Raw genomic sequence first — 18,818 nt, 5'->3', positions numbered from 1 at the left:
TTCAGGAGGTTACAACCATCATGATGGTTACCTAGTTCGTGGTCACATTTCTTGTTTTTTTATTTTACGAAGACCATGGTATAAGAGGACCAGTCCAGGTAATGTAGGTATGTGTGAGTGTGTATGTATGTATTAAACTTATACTGCTCAAATGAAAGTATGAAGCAGTTCTATTCAGTCGGGGCTTTGAAGTTCGTTGTGAAGTGAGATTTGCTGTTCGATTTGTACATGAACATGAAAAAACGAACAGCAAATTACTGTTGAAAAACGAACCAAATCGAATTCAATTTAGAAAATGCTTCTAAAATGAATTTTAGTAACTGTGGGATTTGAAGAGGGATTTGTACTTTCGATTTGATTCAATTTGAGGTTAGCTAAATCGAACATCAAAACTAAAGTAAAAACTAACTTTGATAAATATACCCCTTGGTCTCAAACAATCTGCCTCTATGTTCTCCTCCGCACACTGTCACCACTGGCAATGTTCTCCTCCGCACACTGTCACCACTGGCAATGTCCTCCTCCGCACACTGTCACCACTGGCAATGTCCTCCTCCGCACACTGGGCCTGATTCAGAGCCGCTCGTAAGTGGCCGCTCGTTCGTTCCGAGCGATGTTCGCACAACTGCGCATGCGTACGGGTCGTAATACGCATGCGCGAACCAGTCAGTGCGGTCGAAATTCATGTGCTCGCAAAATAGCGAATGCCTGCTAATTTGAGTGACAGGATGAGGCATTTGTGGGTGGTAACAGGGGAAGGTGCTTGTAAACGGGGGAGTAGAAATCCGAACGCAGGCGTGCCAAACGGTCAAAACGGGCGTTTAATGGGAGTACATAATTAACAAAGCAGCGTCATTGACCACGTCACTTGGTTGTCTTTTAGCCAGAACTGTTCGCATGATTGTGGTAGGAAAATGCTACCACAAGAATAGCGAGCAGTTCATACGCCCTTCGATGTATTCGATTAATCTAATAAATACCGGAGATGACGTATGATGCGAGCGGCCAGGGGGCGTTTTTCTCAAAATAGCGGCCGCAGGTTTTGTTCGCTCGTTCAGACTTAGAGGCGTCAACAGACCGCAAAGAGCGAGCACTTCATTTAAATAGCGAGCCCCTTTTTCAGAACGACCGTCCGCAAATAGCGTACGGCTCTAAATCAGGGCCACTGTCACTGGCAATGTTCTCCTCCGCACACTGTCACCACTGGCAATGTTCTCCTCCGCACACTGTCACTGGCAATGTTCTCCTCCGCACACCGTAATGACTGTCAATGTTCTCCTCCGCACACTGTCACCACTGGCAATGTTCTCCTCCGCACACTGTCATCACTGGCAATGTTCTCCGCACACTGTCACCACTGGCAATGTTCTCCTCCGCACACTGTCACCACTGGCAATGTTCTCTTCCGCACACTGTCACCACTGGCAATGTTCTCCTCCGCACTGTCACCACTGGCAATGTTCTCCGCACACTGGGCCTAATTCAGACCCGCTCGCGTGTGCATAACGCTCGCAAGCGGGTCGATGGTGCCCTAATGCGCATGCACACGACGGAGGGAGCTCCGTCGTGCGCATGCGCGAGACCCGGTGAGCGACGGGGTAGCCGTCGCTCGAGGTCTCGCACCAAAGGGGGCGTGCTGTCGATGGTGACTGACAGCACGCCCCCTTTGGTGGGCGTGCTGGGGGCGTGGCTTCCAGACGGAGGCATTCCCATGGGAACGCCTACCGTCTGGGTCCGGCCCCACTGACATCACTAGTGATGTCAGTGGGAGTGATTTTGGCTTTGATAGAGCCAAAATCACTCCAGGGCTTGCGGCAGCGAGACCCTACTGCAGGGTCTCGTCGCAAGCCCGATGGTCGCAATGGTCTTCACCATCGCGACCATCATCATGGACGCTCGCATAAGCTGTGGGTGGTAACCCACAGCTATGCGAGCATCCAAGAGGCTGCTCCAAGTTGAGGTAGGAGGGCCCTGATTCAGAGCGAGCGCTCTGGTCAGAGCGTCCGGCTCTGAATCAGGCCCACTGTCACCACTGGCAATGTTCTCCACACACTGTCACCACTGGCAATGTTCTCCTTCGAACACTGTCACTTGCAATGTTCACCTCCACCCACTCTCACCACTGACGCTGGCAATGTTGTCCTCCCCCCACATTCACCACTGGCCTCCACCACCCACTGACACTGGCCTCCTCCGCCCACCGGCACTGGCAATGTTCTACTCTTCCCACTCTCAGAAATAGCAATGTTTTCCATGTGTTCACAGTGTCTCTGTGGCATCACATGCTCTCCACTGCCACTGATGATGTCATTAGCATGCATCAGGCAGCCCTGGCCAGCAAATCCGCAGCTTCTATGGGTGGGGAGTAAAATCCAGGGTCGCACAATTCACACATAACCAGGGTTGTCTACCAAGGAGGTAAGTACCAGGAAAAAGGTTATGTATTATTAAAACACTAAAGGAGTGCACCATTGTCTCCTTTTCTCTCTTCCCATCTGATATTATTTTCATATCAGTATAAATTATGGATTGCACTGCCATCTTCTGGCGTGATGAAGAAAGACACCTATTAAGAAACATTTACCACTCAAGGACAATACACAAGTGACTACATATTTGTGTACATTAGCGTGCACCCATCTGCAGTGATGCAACATGATGGAAGCCTGACGATACCTTTTTACCTTTCCTGTACTATACATGATTATATCCCCACAACAGTTTCCATGTATATATTATATTTCCAACACAATTCCTGGCTTCATTATATATTTTTTTACATTTCGCAGCCACATACTATTGTCCTGTTTAGATCCATATTAACTTGGTTTGCCTGTCTTTAGTGTTTTTTTTTACTAGCGACCAAGGGCCTGATTCAGTAGTTGTGCGCTAATGCCGCTGCTGTGTCTCAGTATGCAGCTGCGATGGGATAATATGCAAATGTTGCAGTAGCTGGGAAATGTTGCATCATCTGTGTACAAAGACGCAGCACCGGTCGCAGATAATCAGATTATGGCAGCCCTGAGTGAGTCTGTGTTCCTGCAGATTGGCCATGGGTATTGAGAGGCCAGAGCCATGTTCCTTCCATAAGGGATCACAGACACAATGTATGACACGCTCCAAAACGGTCGCAACACGCCTGCTTTCTTTGCCGCCACCCCCAGTTACCTCCCCCAAACCCTCCCTGAGTGTTAATCACACTGCAAGTAAAAAGTTGCTGCGAGCGACTACAGTAATGTACGTTGTCGCATGCGCAAATTGCAGATTATCACTCAACTTCGTCCCCACAGATCCTCTGCGCTGCGTGTGACGTGTACCAGTTGCCCATAGCTAGTTACGGCCCTGGCAAAACCAACCTGGTTTTGACTTTTAAATGATTGCTCTTTTAAAACATGGGGCAGACTCACTCGCCGATGGCTGCATCGTGCAGACTATTACATTTAAGTTGCATACACACTAGGCGATGTGCTCACGATGCGATATCTTGTCCGATTTCCCCTTGAACTCTCCCCAGCACCTCCCCGGCGGTCGTAGGCACGATTTGGTGTTAAAAACTGTCCAATGTGACAAATGTTCTATCGTGCCTCCTAACTATTCCAGTGCATCGTGACTGAGATTGTCAGATCTTGCCTGCAGCAGGCAAGATGTGAAGATGTGATGTACGACCAGCGGGTACGCACATCGACATCGCAATTGTGAGTGGAGACTCACGATTAGGACATATTTTACACAATCTGATGTCCCGATGCATTGGAATCGAGCAGATCGTGTAAAATATCGCCTGGAAGTCTGACTTCTACCTCATCTGACATTCTAAAAACATTACATGCATCTTATTCCAACTTGTACTCTAGAGACTCTTGTAAGTGGTATTATGAAAAGCAATTCTTTCTCCCGAGGTTTGAAATTTCCGATGGCACCTTGGAAATACTAAATGTTCCTGTAAGTGCCGACGTGGTAACACAGGTAATTAACTGTTTACATTAAAGGGAAACCATGGTTCTTTTCATCTTACAAGTTTCAATTCTAACATTTTGAATTCTGTCTTAAAATATTCCCATACTCTTTCAAGGAAAGGCAACATAGAAAAAGCCTAAAACAATGGTTCATAAGACTTACATGTTACATTAAATCTAGTTGTACATCTAAATTCCAATTTTGCTTTTAATTAAAGATTGATTTTCAATATTAATTTGTGAACAGCAGTAATTAACATATAGCATTGAATCGTTGTAATTTGCTGTATTAACATTCACGCAAAACCAATTGATCCCCCGCGAATCGCAGGAGACACAGGGAGCCCGAAACAGTGGAGGAATATATTACATAACTATTGGATGTGATGTAATCAAAATGCTGAATGTCGACATGTTCACAACATGAGAAATGCCGACATTCTGCACAAACAAGGAGCAGAGGGTTAGGCACAAGGGGGAGGGTTAGAGATTAGGCAGCGCCAGACCCGGAAAACATCACTGGACCAAGTAAGTCACAGCTAGACAATCAGGGACGTTTTGACAACATTTTAGTCACGTAGACATTTCAGCAGTGTCGACATGGTCAATGACGTCATTATGGCCATAGCCACATTATGAATGTTGACAAACTATACCACACCCAGTGGCGTAACTTCATCCCAGGTGCCCGGAGGCAAGATAAATGTTGGTGCCCCCCCCCCCCAAATTAAAATGTACCACCCCCCAGCACCTATGCCAGCCCCCGCTGCCGCCCCCCTATGCAGTTCCCCCAGTAGTGGTCCCCCTGTGCAGTGCCCTCTGTAGAGGTCCCCAATGAAGTGCCGCCTATGTAGTGCCCCCCAGTAATGGTCCCCCTGTGCAGTACCTCCAGTAGTGGTCCCCTTTTGCAGTGCTCCAATAGTAAGGGCCCCTGTAGTGCCCTCAGTAGTAAGCCCCCAGTAGTAAACTCCCTGAAGTGCCCCCAGTAATGCCCCCTGTAGAAAGCCCCCAGTAATGCCCACTGTAGTAAGCACCCAGTGATGCCCCCTGTAGTAAGCCACCTGTAGAAAGCCCCCAGTAGTAAGCCCCCAGCAATGCCCCCTGTAGTAAGCCCCCTGTAGTGCTCCCAGTAATGCCCCCTGTAGTGAGCCCCCAGTAATGCCCCCTGTAGTGAGCCACCAACAATGCCCCCTGTAGTGAGCCCCCCCCCCGAGCGCACACACATACAAAAAAAACACAATACTTACCTGAAACCCCGCTCCAGTGCTGCTGCCTTCCGGCGCCCGCTCCCCGGAACTATGGGAGTGACGTCATGACGTCACTCCCATAGTGCATTGCGGGACCCTGAAGCGGAGCTCAGAAGTGAGCTCCATTCCTTCGGCTACCGCCGGTGGTACAAAAAGGAGCTGGGGCGCCCGGCAAATAGGGGGTGCGACCGCACCCCCCGTATTGACGCCGCTGGAGGTGGAGCGCCGATCAGCGGCGCTCCATCTCCATAGCAGTGACGGAGCGTCCCGGGTGACAATGGAGCCAGGTGCCCCCTTAAGGGCTGGAACCCAGTGGCAAATGACTCCATTGTCTCCGGGAGTTCCGCCACTACCACAATACACCTTATTCATATATGTGACAAAGCTGTGATAACCCCTTATGCCACTGGAGACGGGTGAAAAAGGGATTTCACAACTTTATGAATAGAGGGCCTGATTCAGAGCCGCTCGTAAGCGGCCGCTCATTCGCTCCGAGCGATGCTCGCACATCTGCGCATGCGTACGGGTCATAATGCGCATGCGCCAACCAGTCATTGCGGTCGGAAATCGAGCGCTCGCAAAATAGCGAATGCCTGCTAATTTGAGTGACAGGATGAGGCGTTTGTGGGTGGTAACAGGGGAAGGTGCTTGAAAACGGGGAGTGGTGATCCGAACGCAGGCGTGCCAAAAGGTCAAAACGGGCGTTTTAAGGGTGTGCATAATTAACAAAGCAGCGTCATCGGCCACGTCACTTGGTTGTTTCTTAGCCTGAACTGTTCGCATGATTGCGGTAGGAAAATCCAAGCACTGCAAGCAGTTCAGATGCCTTTCGATGTACTCGATTAATCAAATAAATAGCGGAGATGACGTAGGATGCGAGCGGCCAGGGGGCGTCTTTACAAAATAGCGAGCGCATATTTCGTTCGCTTGCTCAGATATAGAGGCGTCAACAGACCGCAAAGAGCTCAATTTAAATAGCCGGCCCCTTTTTCTGAACGAGCGAGCGCAAATAGCGTCCGGCTCTGAATCAGGCCCAGAGTCCTTAGTGAGGGGAGAAAATAAATCACTTGAAATGGAGGAGCCACTCTGACATGGACTTGTCATTCAAGGAGTTCAGTTATCAGCATTCTGGTTCAAAAGTTATCAGCGATCTGGTTCAAATCGCTGCAGACCGATTTATCCCATTCTGAGAATCCCCCTGCCAGACACTGCTTGCCAGGTACTTAGGGACAGGAAGTGTCAGTGTCCAAGTTGCGGGCAGGGTAGAAAGAAAAATACCGAAGAGCAGCAGGACACAGGGTAGGATTGTTTGGGAGGTCTTCTCTAATTCAGGAATCTCCCACACCTTCCAGGAGATAAGCATCTATTGACCTGATTCAGAGTCGCGTGCAATCCTGTATTTAGAGCTAGCCACCTCTATGGGGTGTGGTATAAAAGATCAACAGTAAAAAGGTCGTCAATAGGTCGACATGCACTGGGTCAACAGTGACAAAAGGTTGACAGGCTCATATGGTCGACGCAAAAATGGCCAACACATTTGTTTTTTTTATTTTAACCTTAATCCTACCCTAGTGCCTAAACCTAACCATAGCCTAACCCTCCCCTTAGTGCCAAAACCTACCGTAGCCTAACCCTCTCCCAAGAGCCTAACCCTCACCCTAAAAATGTTGAAACACAAATGTGTCGACCATTGATGTGTCGACCTTTTGTCCGTATCGATCTAATGCATGTCGGCCATTTGGTTTCGACCTATTCATTGTGGACCTTTTATTCGAATACCCATCTATGTGGCCATTCCATCCCTATACATCCGCTTGTGACAGTAGCCATCAGAGTCAGTGCAGATTTGCACCAGCCATAGCCTCAGTGCAAGAGATCAGTCTGAAATCAGTCAGATCTCTACATACACTCACCTCTGAATATCCCACAATTCTGTCTACACACTCACCACCTTATCCTACATGTGAACACCTAGGGACCCCGATAATTAACTAACTCGCCGCAGAATCCGGAGCAATTCATCATTGCTCCAGCGCGGTGACAGCTGATGCGAAAATCAGCTGTCCTGCGAGCAGCTTTACTGTTCCTTTCGGAGTAGTGAATCTTCTCACTGCACCTTTCAGAGCAGTGACGGTAGTGCGCATGCGTGACCTATTGGTCAACGATTCGCACAAAAGCCCCAGCGGAAGGAGCCAGAGGGATCCGAAAGAATCCCTCTTCGCAACTCAGACCTCCTTCCCATAGGAGGAAGCATTCAAGCTCTGAAAATATTGTATTTTAGGAGCTTGATGAATTCTGTCCCCATAGTGTATGGGGACAGCGGGCCATTCCGCCAGAGGAAGGTAAGTAGGAGATATCTGTGATACTAGTGTATGGGGACAGCGGGCCATTCCGCCAGAGGAAGGTAAGTAGGAGATATCTGTGATACCAGTGTATGGGGACAGCGGGCCATTCCGCCAGAGGAAGGTAAGTAGGAGATATCTGTGATACTAGTGTATGGGGACAGCGGGCCATTCCGCCAGAGGAAGGTAAGTAGGAGATATTTGTGATACTAGTGTATGGGGACAGCGGGCCATTCCGTCAGAGGAAGGTAAGTAGGAGATATCTGTGATACTAGTGTATGGGGACAGCGGGCCATTCCTCCAGAGGAAAGTAAGTAGGAGATATCTGTGATACTAGTGTATGGGGACAGCGGGCCATTCCGCCAGAGAAAGGTAAGTAGGAGATACAGTCAGGTGCATAAATATTGGGACATTGAAATTTTCATATTTTGGCCTCTATTCACCACCACAATGGCTTTGAAATGAAACAAACAAGATGTGCATTAACTGCAGACTTTCAGATTTAATTTGAGTGTAATTACATCCAAATCACGTGAACGGAATGGCCCGCTGTCCCCATACACTAGTGTCACAGATATCTCCTACTTACCTCCCTCTGGCGGAATGGCCCGCTGTCCCCATACACTAGCATCCCAGATATCTCCTACTTACTTTCCTTTGGCGGAATGGCCCACTGTCCCCATACACTAGTATCACAGATATCTCCTACTTACCTTCCTCTGGCGGAATGACCCGCTGTCCCCATACACTAGTAATTTTCGATCATGAAAGCAATAATGCCCAGCATACTACAAAATGAGTGTATGATTCCATTGAAGCTGAATAATCTCTACACTCAAATCTTTAGTGCTATATTGACTGTGCAAATAGGGTGAAAACCTGTTCCCAATTGATATTGTTTGCTTGTGTGAATCACACGGATTTAAAAAATACAAACAAACCAAAAAATGCAGCATTCAGTGGGGTGGGATAGGAGCTACAGTCAGGTGCATAAATATTGGGACATTGACAGAATTTTCATATTTTGGCCTCTATTCACCACCACAATGGCTCTGAAATGAAACAAACAAGATGTGCTTTAACTGCAGACTTTCAGATTTAATTTGAGGGTAATTACATCCAAATCTGGTGAACGGTGTAGGAATTACAATGGTTTCTATATGTGCCTCCCACTTTTTAAGGGGCCAAGAGTAATGGGACAAACTAAACAATCCTAAATCTAACTTTCACTTTTTAATACTGTGTTGCAAATCCTTTGCAGGCAATTATAGCCTGAAGTCTGGAACGCTGGGTTTCATCCCTGGTGATGCTCTGCCAGGCCTCTACTGCAAATGTCTTCAGTTCCTGCTTGTTCTTGGGGCACTTTCCCTTCAGTTTTGTCTTCATCAAGTGAAATGCATGCTCAATCGGATTCAGGTTAGGGGATTGACTTGGCCATTGCATAACATTCCACTTTTTAGCCTTAAAAAACTCTTTGGTTGCTTTTGCAGTATGCTTCGGGTCATTGTCCATCCGCACTGTGAAGCGCCGTCCAATGAGTTCTGAAGCATTTGACTGAATATGAGCATATAATATTGCCCGAAACACTTCAGAATTAATTCTGCTGCTTTTGTCAGCAGTCACATCATCAATAAATACAAGGGAACCAGTTCCATTGGCAGCCATACATGCCCACGCCATGACACTACCACCACCATGCTTCACTGATGAGGTGGTATGTTTTGGATCATGAGCAGTTCCTTTCCTTCACCATACTCTTCTCTTCCCATCACTCTGGTACAAGTTGATCTTTGTCTCATCTGTCCATAGGATGTTGTTCCAGAACTGTAATGGCTTTTTTAGATGTTGTTTGGCAAACTCTAATCTGGTCTTCCTGTTTTTGAGGCTCACCAATGGTTTACATCTTATGGTGAACCCTCTATATTCACTCTTGTGAAGTCTTCTCTTGATTGTTGACTTTGACACATATACACCTACCTCCTGGAGAGTGTTCTTGATTTGGCCAACTGTTGTGAAGGGGTTTTTCTTCACCAGGGAAATAATTCTTCTGTCATCCACCACAGTTGTTTTCCGTGGTCTTCCGGGTCTTTTGGTGTTGCTGAGCTCTCTGGTGCGTTCTTTCTTTTTAAGAATGTTCCAAACAGTTGATTTGGCCACACCTAATGTTTTTGCTATCTCTCTGATGGGTTTGTTTTGATTTTTCAGCCTAATGATGGCTTGCTTCACTGAGAGTGACAGCTCTTTGGATCTCATTGAGAGTCGACAGCAACTGATTCCAAATGCAAATGTCACACCTAGAATCAACTCCAGACCTTTTACCTGCTTAATTGATAATGAAATAATGAGGGAATAGCCCACAATTGTCCATGAAATAGCTTTTGAGTTGATAGTCCCATTACTTTTGGGAGGTACATATAAAAACCATTGTAATTCCTACACCGTTCACCTGATTTGGATGTAATTACCCTCAAATTAAATCTGAAAGTCTGCATTTAAAGCACGTCTTGTTTGTTTAATTTCAAAGCCATTGTGGTGGTGAATAGAGGCCAAAATATGAAAATTCTGTCAATGTTCCAATATTTATGCACCTGATTGTATCTGTGATATCTCCTGCTTTACCTCCTTGATGAATGACCCAATAACTTAATTTTTACAATTGCATTTGAAAATGTTCATTTTCACCTGCTTTTGTAAAATTTAAGTGATGATGAATAGGCCCCTTATTATCCTGCCAGTTAGTGGCATCACAAGTGGGGTGTGGGCCACACTTGGGGTCACCCGCCGATGGGTGACACCAAAGTGCCGACTTCCCCTCAGTGACAGGAGCCGGGTACTGCACTGTAGCATTACGTGCAGCACTCGGCTCCTGACAGTGAGGGAGCCGGCACTGCAAATACACTGGTTCACGGGGGCAGGCCGCACCTCCGGGACCCCTGGAGAGACTAAACGGGGGTTTCGAGCTTCTTGACCATGCCCCCCTTTTGCCGGCACGCGGCTTCACCGCGCACACTACTTTACTCACCGCACTGGGTTTCACCCAGTAGAGGGACGCCACTGCTGCCAGTTACACTAACCAAGCCACAAGTTGGGCTGCGACTGAGATGCGTACAACCAGCAGCGGCTCCTGCCCTCTTACCTGAGGAGGGTTGCTGCTGGCCTGGGTCCCGGCATCTGCTCAATGAATCTGGCAGGCGCTGGGACCGGCGCATAAGCAGAGGTGGCACCGCACACCAGCTTCTCGGGGCTGGATTGGTTGCAGCACCGAGAAGCTCTGCAGGGCTGCCCGAAAGAGCTTCCACTGGAAGCCGCTCTCTGCCAATCGCAGCCCGGACTGGCAGTCCAAGAGGGAGGAGACACCTCCTCCTGGGGCTGCCTGTCTTCAGCGTGACTGACAGGTGGTGCTTCCAATGGGAAGCCACCTCCAGTCAGTGAAGCCAGTGCAGTCATGTAACGGACTGCACTGGCTCACTGAAGTGACTGATTTTACTAGGGGTGGCTGCAGCCTCGCAGCCCCTAGGTAAAATCCGCCACTGCGTACGACCTTTAAAATGCTCCTATGCATGTGCAGTTGCCAAAGATCGCAAGATCCGTCTGCAAAGCAGACATCCGAGCAACTCTGAATCAGGCTCTAGGACTTGCCATAGTTAAGACAGTTGTTGCTAATCTGGTTATGTGTTGAGCAGATGGTTGTTGGGACAAACTGAAGGATGTCGCCAACTTTTCAGGTCCACAAGGAGCATCATTTCAGCCTTTCTGTGTAATGGTGGGTACACACTACACGATATGCTCCCTGAGCAATATCGTGTAGTGTGTCCCTGGCAGGCTGCGCTCAATGTCGTTCATGACATTGAGCACAGCCGCTGAACGATATCATTAACGATATCGTTCAGCGCCGGGCTCTCCCCCACTCCCTGACATGCAGCAACCTGACAAGATCGTCAGGTTGGCCTGCATGTCAGCCCGATGAACGATGATGACGAACAACCCGCGGGAACGCGCGTCGTCGTCATCGTTCATCTTTTTGGGGTTAAAAATGGACGATAAAGTGGACGACTGAACGATAACAATATCGTTATCGTTCAGTCGTCCACTTTATCGCCCAGTGTGTACGCACCATAAGGCAGTGAATCTTCAGATCGCCCTCTGATAGTGGTGATATAAGATATAGTAATATAAGTATATATATATATATATATCTAGTATATAGATGTTTTTATTTATTTTTTACTGTCAAAATTATTCCAGATGCCACGTGTTAATCTACGAATTCCACCATAGTTACTAAATTTAAATACAAGATAATCTTTGCATGGTTAATGCTTTTCAATAAATATTAATTTATAAAGCCTAGGGTAAGACTAGATCGTAATAAATAATTACATCTAACATATAGAATAAGTATAGCCTGCAATCCACTACGTATGTACACAGCGCGTTAAATGAATAGGAAGCAGAGCAGCAAAGAGCAGACACGGAAAACGCGCTACAAACGTTCTATTTACAAGCAGCGATTGCGACACCGATTGGCTGAGAGACTAGAGTAAAAGAAAAGTGTCCTGACAATACCTCTAGCGCATGCGCAGTAGCGCCGTTTGTCCTAAGGACTACATAACCCGTCTCCCCCTGCGACGTATCTATTTCCAATTCCAACATGGTGCTTACATACATCACCTATTCATCTGAAAGGACGTCCGGGACAGGCTTTTGTGAGGCTGAATGAGGCTCTAGGGCTGGTATGTGGTAATGGAGGGGCTGTTTCATGGGCAGACATTGCACCTATCAATATGTATCAGATGGTTACAAATGTTGGAGTATATATTAGAGGCACGGAGTGCACATTATAATCCTAGCATGTCTCATATGAAGGTGTGATACAGAGATATTGAGAAGTGATCACAAGAAAAAATAAATGAGTGTAATACTTGGATGTTGCATGCACACTCCAGCCCAATGTGTATGTCTGAATTGGTCATTATTTATTATGTATCCTTTAGTAATAATATTATTATTTGTGATTAATGGTGCGTACACACTGTCAGATATAACAGGACAATATCGATTATATCGTTATTGTTCATATCGTCCTGTTTTTGTGCCCATCCAACCCCCAAACGATGATCGATGCGTGAGAACAGATGGTCGTTATCGACCATCGCCCGTGTGTTACTATAGGGAACCGCGATCGTTGATTGCGGGTTGTTATAGCCATTTGGAGGTTGGTGCATGTTGCTGGATGTTCGATATCGAACATCCAGCACATGCAGGACGATCAGACAAGGATATATGATCGTTGTCTGATTGCTCTGTGTGTACAGAGCTTTATCTATATAATGAAATCTATTGTATCTTTTGTGACTGCTGCTTTGTTTCCCATGAACTTTATTATTTTTTATTACTGTTATTTTTTAGCACTCCAGCCACAGTTAAAATAGAATGACTTCATAAAGGTTTATATTAGAGGAAGAGTGTATTATGATAATGATACCTCTTTCTCACTAAAGCTGGGTACACACTGGAAAGATATATCTGCAGATAGAATAAACCACAAAAGAAATATTATGTTACAGCCACCTGCACCCCAGGACTGCTGCTTAGTCCACACTCTGGAGCACCAATCCTCTACACATATACAAAAATGATGAGTGGTCCAAAAGCTCAAAGTACTTATATCCGTATCTTATCCTTGATATTCTCTCTGTTTGGACTCTTCCACCATCTAGCAATGGTGAGATGCGTACATATAAAGGTTTCTTTGTTTTCTCTCTGGTCTGATCCTAATCCACTTCTATATGGGTATACACATAGACCAATGTAACCCCCCTTAGTTCAAAGCTTACCCGGGAACAGGTATAAACGTTCACCCAAAGGTTTCTTTACATCGGGTATGGAACCCTCCTCAGATCCCTATCCAAAAAACCTCTTAGTCCAGAAAAGTGGATTTTTATTCCAAGTAGTAAAAAATGAACAGCAATAAAATGATTAACATCTGATAAAACGATTCCCATAAAAAGAAGTGGTAATACCCACAATGGACCTTTGCAGATAGGAACTTAAGGCAAACAATGCCTCCTCTCACCCGGTTTGAGTGGAGCACGGATGCCTAGGATAGATTAAAAAAAATACCTATTTCCACAACTACACACAGGTCCTTTCACACAAACACGTTTCTGACACAAGTCCTTCCTCAGGGTGTACTTAGGGTATGTCTAATAGGGATTTATATACCCATCCTAATGACTAAAGGGCTGGATTTACCAAATCCTCTATCCAAGTGGAAAATAAAATCCGGTTTATAAGTATAAAATATATAGCCCCTATTCCATCATCCAAAATGGTGTCCACAAATCATATAACCCAATAAACAAATCATATGAAAAATACACGTTATACATAACAAAATAATTTGCTCATATTCAGACCAGTCCGTATTTGTCCTCTATCCTTCTATTCCCGGATCTCTGTTTGGTGCCTATTTTCTAGGCATATGTCCGGATGCCCTGCTGTTTGTAGTTCCCCGCAGACTCCGTTCTGACATCGATTTCCGGAAGTAGGGGATGACAGGTAGTTCCGGCTTGCGTGTCACACACCGGTAATTGTTATATATATTTCTCATTGGTGGATTGAAATCGCCCACTTTTTATGACTTTTATCTTTTGAGAGCCTGTAACATCCACTTTTAGTTTTGCAGGATAGACACGGGTGCAGTTAGAAAGGGGATAACCCAGGTCCAATGTGTGGTGTGAAAGGGTTTGAGCAGCTGTGATACATCTTGAAACCGTGTTAATTTACCTGCATTGGACCTGGGATTTAGGTGTGAAAGGGGTATCGGATTAAACCACATCTACAGGCCTGGTGCAACCAGCAGGTGATTTTAGGCATCTGTCTATGGCAGCAATGTTTAGGGGCGCCTGAGTCACTAAACAAGTGGCATAATTTATCCAGTACCTTTAATGCCTCTGAATAGAGCATTGGACACCATCATGCAGGAGAAGCAGCCAGCCCAGTTGCTGCTACACCATGCCTGTGTTACACTGTGAGTGTGGCGCTTGGCTATGATGTCACATTAAGGGCCAGACTCCCAGTCTGAGGAGCCAAGGGTTCTGCTTCCACCACCCACCTACTAAAGTGAGTAGCAGTGACTCCTACGGTTTATACTGGCGCTGCATATAGTTATTATGTTTGCTACACCTGTAGGTTGTTATGAGAATACAAAAATTTTAAAAAAATTCTCCACCAAATTTGTGAATACATACTTAGGGGTCAATTCGATTAGCCGTGTAGCCATTTGCTGCACCGACGGTATCACTGGACTCGCAGATTTTTGTTCATAGCCCCACAGGATTGTGTACAGAAATCCACAATTCCGGGATGAGAAGAGGCGCTGTTGCATCGGCACTTCTCCCTGCTTGCAAACTATGGTGTCTTTATAAGTTACATTTCATTTTTCACTGGTTTCACTTTAAAGTAAAAAGAAAATGTCTATTATCTGGCCTTGTAACAAGCACTACCATTTACTACCTAAACCGTGCATAAAACTGATCTCGTACTAGGCATTTTAGGTAGGAGACAGATTTAGCAGGTATTCCAACAACTGAAAAAAGAATATCTTTTCATAGACGACTGAACACATGAATAATTCTGAAATATTATCATGATGATTTAAGCTATCTGTTAAAGTGATTGTGGGCTAAGGTTATGTGGTTCATGCTTATTTTTGTATGTTTAGAGCAGCACTGAGCCGCATGATGACCTTCCAGTTACAGAAGGCTGCAGGAGATGGCGGATCCATTCCCAGGCTTGAGGGAGCTACACAAGAAGTTACTGCAAGGTGCCCTCTTACATGAAAATGTACAAGCAGCTGCATCCCTATTAATGCCAAGTGAACCATCTAACAATTTAGGTAATTCATAGGCATATTAAATGATAACATATGTTTATATAAAAATGGATATATAGCAGTGGTTCCCAAAACTTTTTCACTTCACAACGCCCTTAGGGTCTCATCAGTTTTATCACGGCACCCCCATGCCAAAAGAAAAATGCCTAACTTTATATCCCAACAACTTAGCCTTTAGAATAACATACATAAATTGATTTAAAAAATGCATGCGGATACATGTGGGCGGATGGTAGTGAAGGCACGGGGCTGGAGAGGCACAGGGGGATGTTCTGAAGGAGGATGCTTAGAGACACAGGGAGGGGATGGTGCTCAGAGACACGGGGGGAGGCTGGAGAGACACAGGCGAGGATGAGGCTGGATATTGACACAAGGGGGATGAGCCAATGATCGACCAGGGAGGGATAGGGTGCCCAAAAAAACATGCGTGTGCCGGGCCCCATAATAATAATGGCTGCAGACAGAAAAACAGTGGTCAGCCCGCCATATACTCGCATAGACTTTCTGATACTTGTGTCCAATTCAGAATAAGCCCCTGTGGCTGTAATCTGATTGGCAGAGAGCATATTGAGAGACCCAGGTCTGTTTTTCTTTTTCAGCCATATGGGGGTAAAAAGATGCCTGTCTGAGCCACTGACGACTAGAAACCGAGGAGACTTCAATTCAGACAGGAGTCACTGTGACTCGTGGAGGAGGGGGCAGGGCCACGCGGCTCTCACAGACATTCTAGCACACTGCCAGCAGCACAGCATGGGGGCCGGCTTTTCTGTGTGACTTATGGGCTGCCTGACCAGCTGACTTGCTGTCGGATCATCCACCCGCAGACGCAGCACCCCTGGGAGCCGTGGCGCACACTTTAGGAACCACTGATATATGGTATGAGGGATTGTACTGTGGGCCTAATTCAGAGGTATACATAAATTTGATATATACATAAATCTCAGTTTGGAGATTTGCGCTTTGGCAAGGAGCTGCAGATCTGTTTCTCTGATGCCAGTTGCAGTGCCCCAAAGCTGCAGCATGAGTGACATGCTGCTGGTGTTTGGGGATGGCAACAGGGAGGATTCCAAAAAGCAGGGGCGTGTCGGCCTCCGTTTTCTGGGCGTGCCAAAGCCAGCTACTCTGGCCCCGGTAGCGTTATTTTGTCGGACATCCTGAGGATTACTCAGATGTTCGATTTTTGCGCAGTTGATTTGATGCTGTGTCTACGGACGCAGCAGAGTATCAGAAAAGCTGACAGTGGGCATCATTTTACTTAAGATGCCTTCTCCTGCTTTTGCATATTTTAACACAAACACGTTAACATTGCACAACTTGTCCCTATGGGACCCCGTAGCGGATGACAGGCTTAGAAATGAACGGGCGAACACTGCTAAGTCAGAGCGTAGCTGTACTCCTGCTCTGACCAATTACAAACTCACCCAAGGCTTGCACGCAGCTCTTTAGGCAAATATGCCTTTTATGGGCTACTCATGTATGGGGCAGTTTTGTGTTTAAAAAAACTCTGCCTAATAAATCTAATGGCTTCTATATTTGTGATTTAGAAATGACTTTCGATCTCTGTACACTGGATGCAGTTCTCATGATCCATTCCTAATTTTCCATTTTTTTTCTTTAAATTAGAAAGTGACAATATCTGTCCAGTAGTGTTCTATGTCACTTGTAACCAGTGCAGGTTTTCTACTATTCTTGCTTTGCCGCCCATTGTTCTTGCTGATGACTCCAGCACAACTATAATCTAAATGTAAACAACCGGGTGGTCTTTAAATGGTATTATGGCAGCTGTGAATTGAGTTCTTGTTCCGGGGTTTGAGTGCATGTTCCCAGCACACACAATTCCGGCGGTCAAAATCCCGGTGCATGCAGGTAACTAATCTAACCATTACCCCTAACCTACCTTTTCCGCAGCTTAACCCTACACCTCCCCCTAGTGCCTAACCGTAATACTCACAGTTGGGATCGCAGCACCTGGAATTCAGGCTCCTGTCGGGATTCCAGCGCCGGGATTCTGAGTGCCGGCATTGTGTGCATCGGGATACCGATTACATCCCCCAGGGACCTAGCACAAGCTGAGAGAGCATGCAGTGCCGCAGTAATCAGGAAATTGCTAACAACCACGTACGCTATGAGATCTCAGACTGCATATGGCATCGCAGTGGATAATTTATGCACGCCCCTGCAACGGCGTGTGAACGCACTGGCACTCCTGCGTTCGGCCGACCACCCCCCGTCACCACCCATAAACGCAGTTGCTTACGATAGTGAATCGGGCCCTGAGACAGCTGACATTGCTTTGAAACAGATGCATTTCTCCACATATAGTAGATGATTATATGTCATTTTCACTTTAGGATAACATTTATCCATAGTAAAATAATGTGTATGTATCTTTTTATTTACATTAACTATTTGGAGGAAGTGCCTGTTTTTGATCTGCCTTTTTTGAAACTTGTACCACAGCAAGAAATTTTATATATATATATATATATATATATATATATATATATATATATATATATTATACATACAGTCAGGTGCATAAATATTGGGACATTGACAGTTGATTTGGCCACACCTAATGTTTTTGCTATCTCTCTGATGGGTTAGCTTTGATCTTTCAGCCTAATGATGGCTTGCTTCACAGCTCTTTGGATCTCATTGAGAGTCGACAGCAACTGATTCCAAATGCAAATGTCACACCTAGAATCAACTCCAGACCTTTTACCTGCATAATTGATAATGAAATAACGAGCCCACACCTGTCCATGAAATAGCTTTTGAGTTGATAGTCCCATTACTCTTGGCCCCTTAAAAAGTGGGAGGCACATATAGACACCGTTGTAATTCCTACACCGTTCACCTGATTTGGATGTAATTACCCTCAAATTAAATCTGAAAGTCTGCAGTTAAATTACATCTTGTTTGTTTCATTTCAAAGCCATTGTGGTGGTGAATAGAGGCCAAAATATGAAAATTCTGTCAATGTCCCAATATTTATGCACCTGACTGTATATAAATAAATAACTTTTTTATAATATTCCCACAAATGAATGTCACTCAGGATTTGAAAATAAAGTACTTGACTTTCAATGATATGTCATTGTTTCAGGGCGCAAACCCCTTTATCAAGACCCTGGGGTTTGCGCCCTGAAACGTTGGCATATCATTGAGAGCTAAGTACTTTGTTTTTAAATCCTAATGCTGGCCATACACGCTACAATTATCGGAGCCATCCGCCTGATATCGGCGGATCGCCCCGATAATTGTAGCGTGTGTGCAGGCGACCGAGGGTTAAATATTGCTTGGTCGGGCATACAGGATTGTCCAGCATGCCCGTCCGATGCGATATTTACCCGGTAACTGTCGGCCGCATCGG

The 18,818-nt window shown here is 45.9% G+C and overlaps 1 protein-coding gene across 3 annotated transcripts in view; it reads left to right on the top strand.

The window, feature by feature from the left end:
• Positions 1 to 18,818, top strand: part of LINS1 (lines homolog 1) — a 54,704-nt gene that overhangs the window by 20,426 nt on the left and 15,460 nt on the right. Inside the window, exons 1-2 of one of the 3 annotated variants that reach the window (XM_088452711.1) lie at positions 12,192 to 12,278; positions 15,272 to 15,445. In XM_088452711.1, the coding sequence (XP_088308837.1) occupies positions 15,322 to 15,445 (124 nt within the window). In that variant the 5' untranslated portion in view covers positions 12,192 to 12,278; positions 15,272 to 15,321. Of the gene's footprint in view, positions 1 to 12,191; positions 12,279 to 15,271; positions 15,446 to 18,818 lie in introns of those variants that run through there. The other 2 variants (XM_088452712.1, XM_088452713.1) reach the window with 2 other exon arrangements.

The sequence above is a fragment of the Taudactylus pleione genome, unplaced genomic scaffold (genome assembly GCF_031769625.1).
Source record: "Taudactylus pleione unplaced genomic scaffold, aTauple2 ptg000556l, whole genome shotgun sequence".
Taxonomy (NCBI): Eukaryota; Metazoa; Chordata; class Amphibia; order Anura; family Myobatrachidae; genus Taudactylus; species Taudactylus pleione.
Note: the sequence above shows the minus strand (reverse complement) of the source record. Positions and strands in the feature narration are given on the sequence as shown.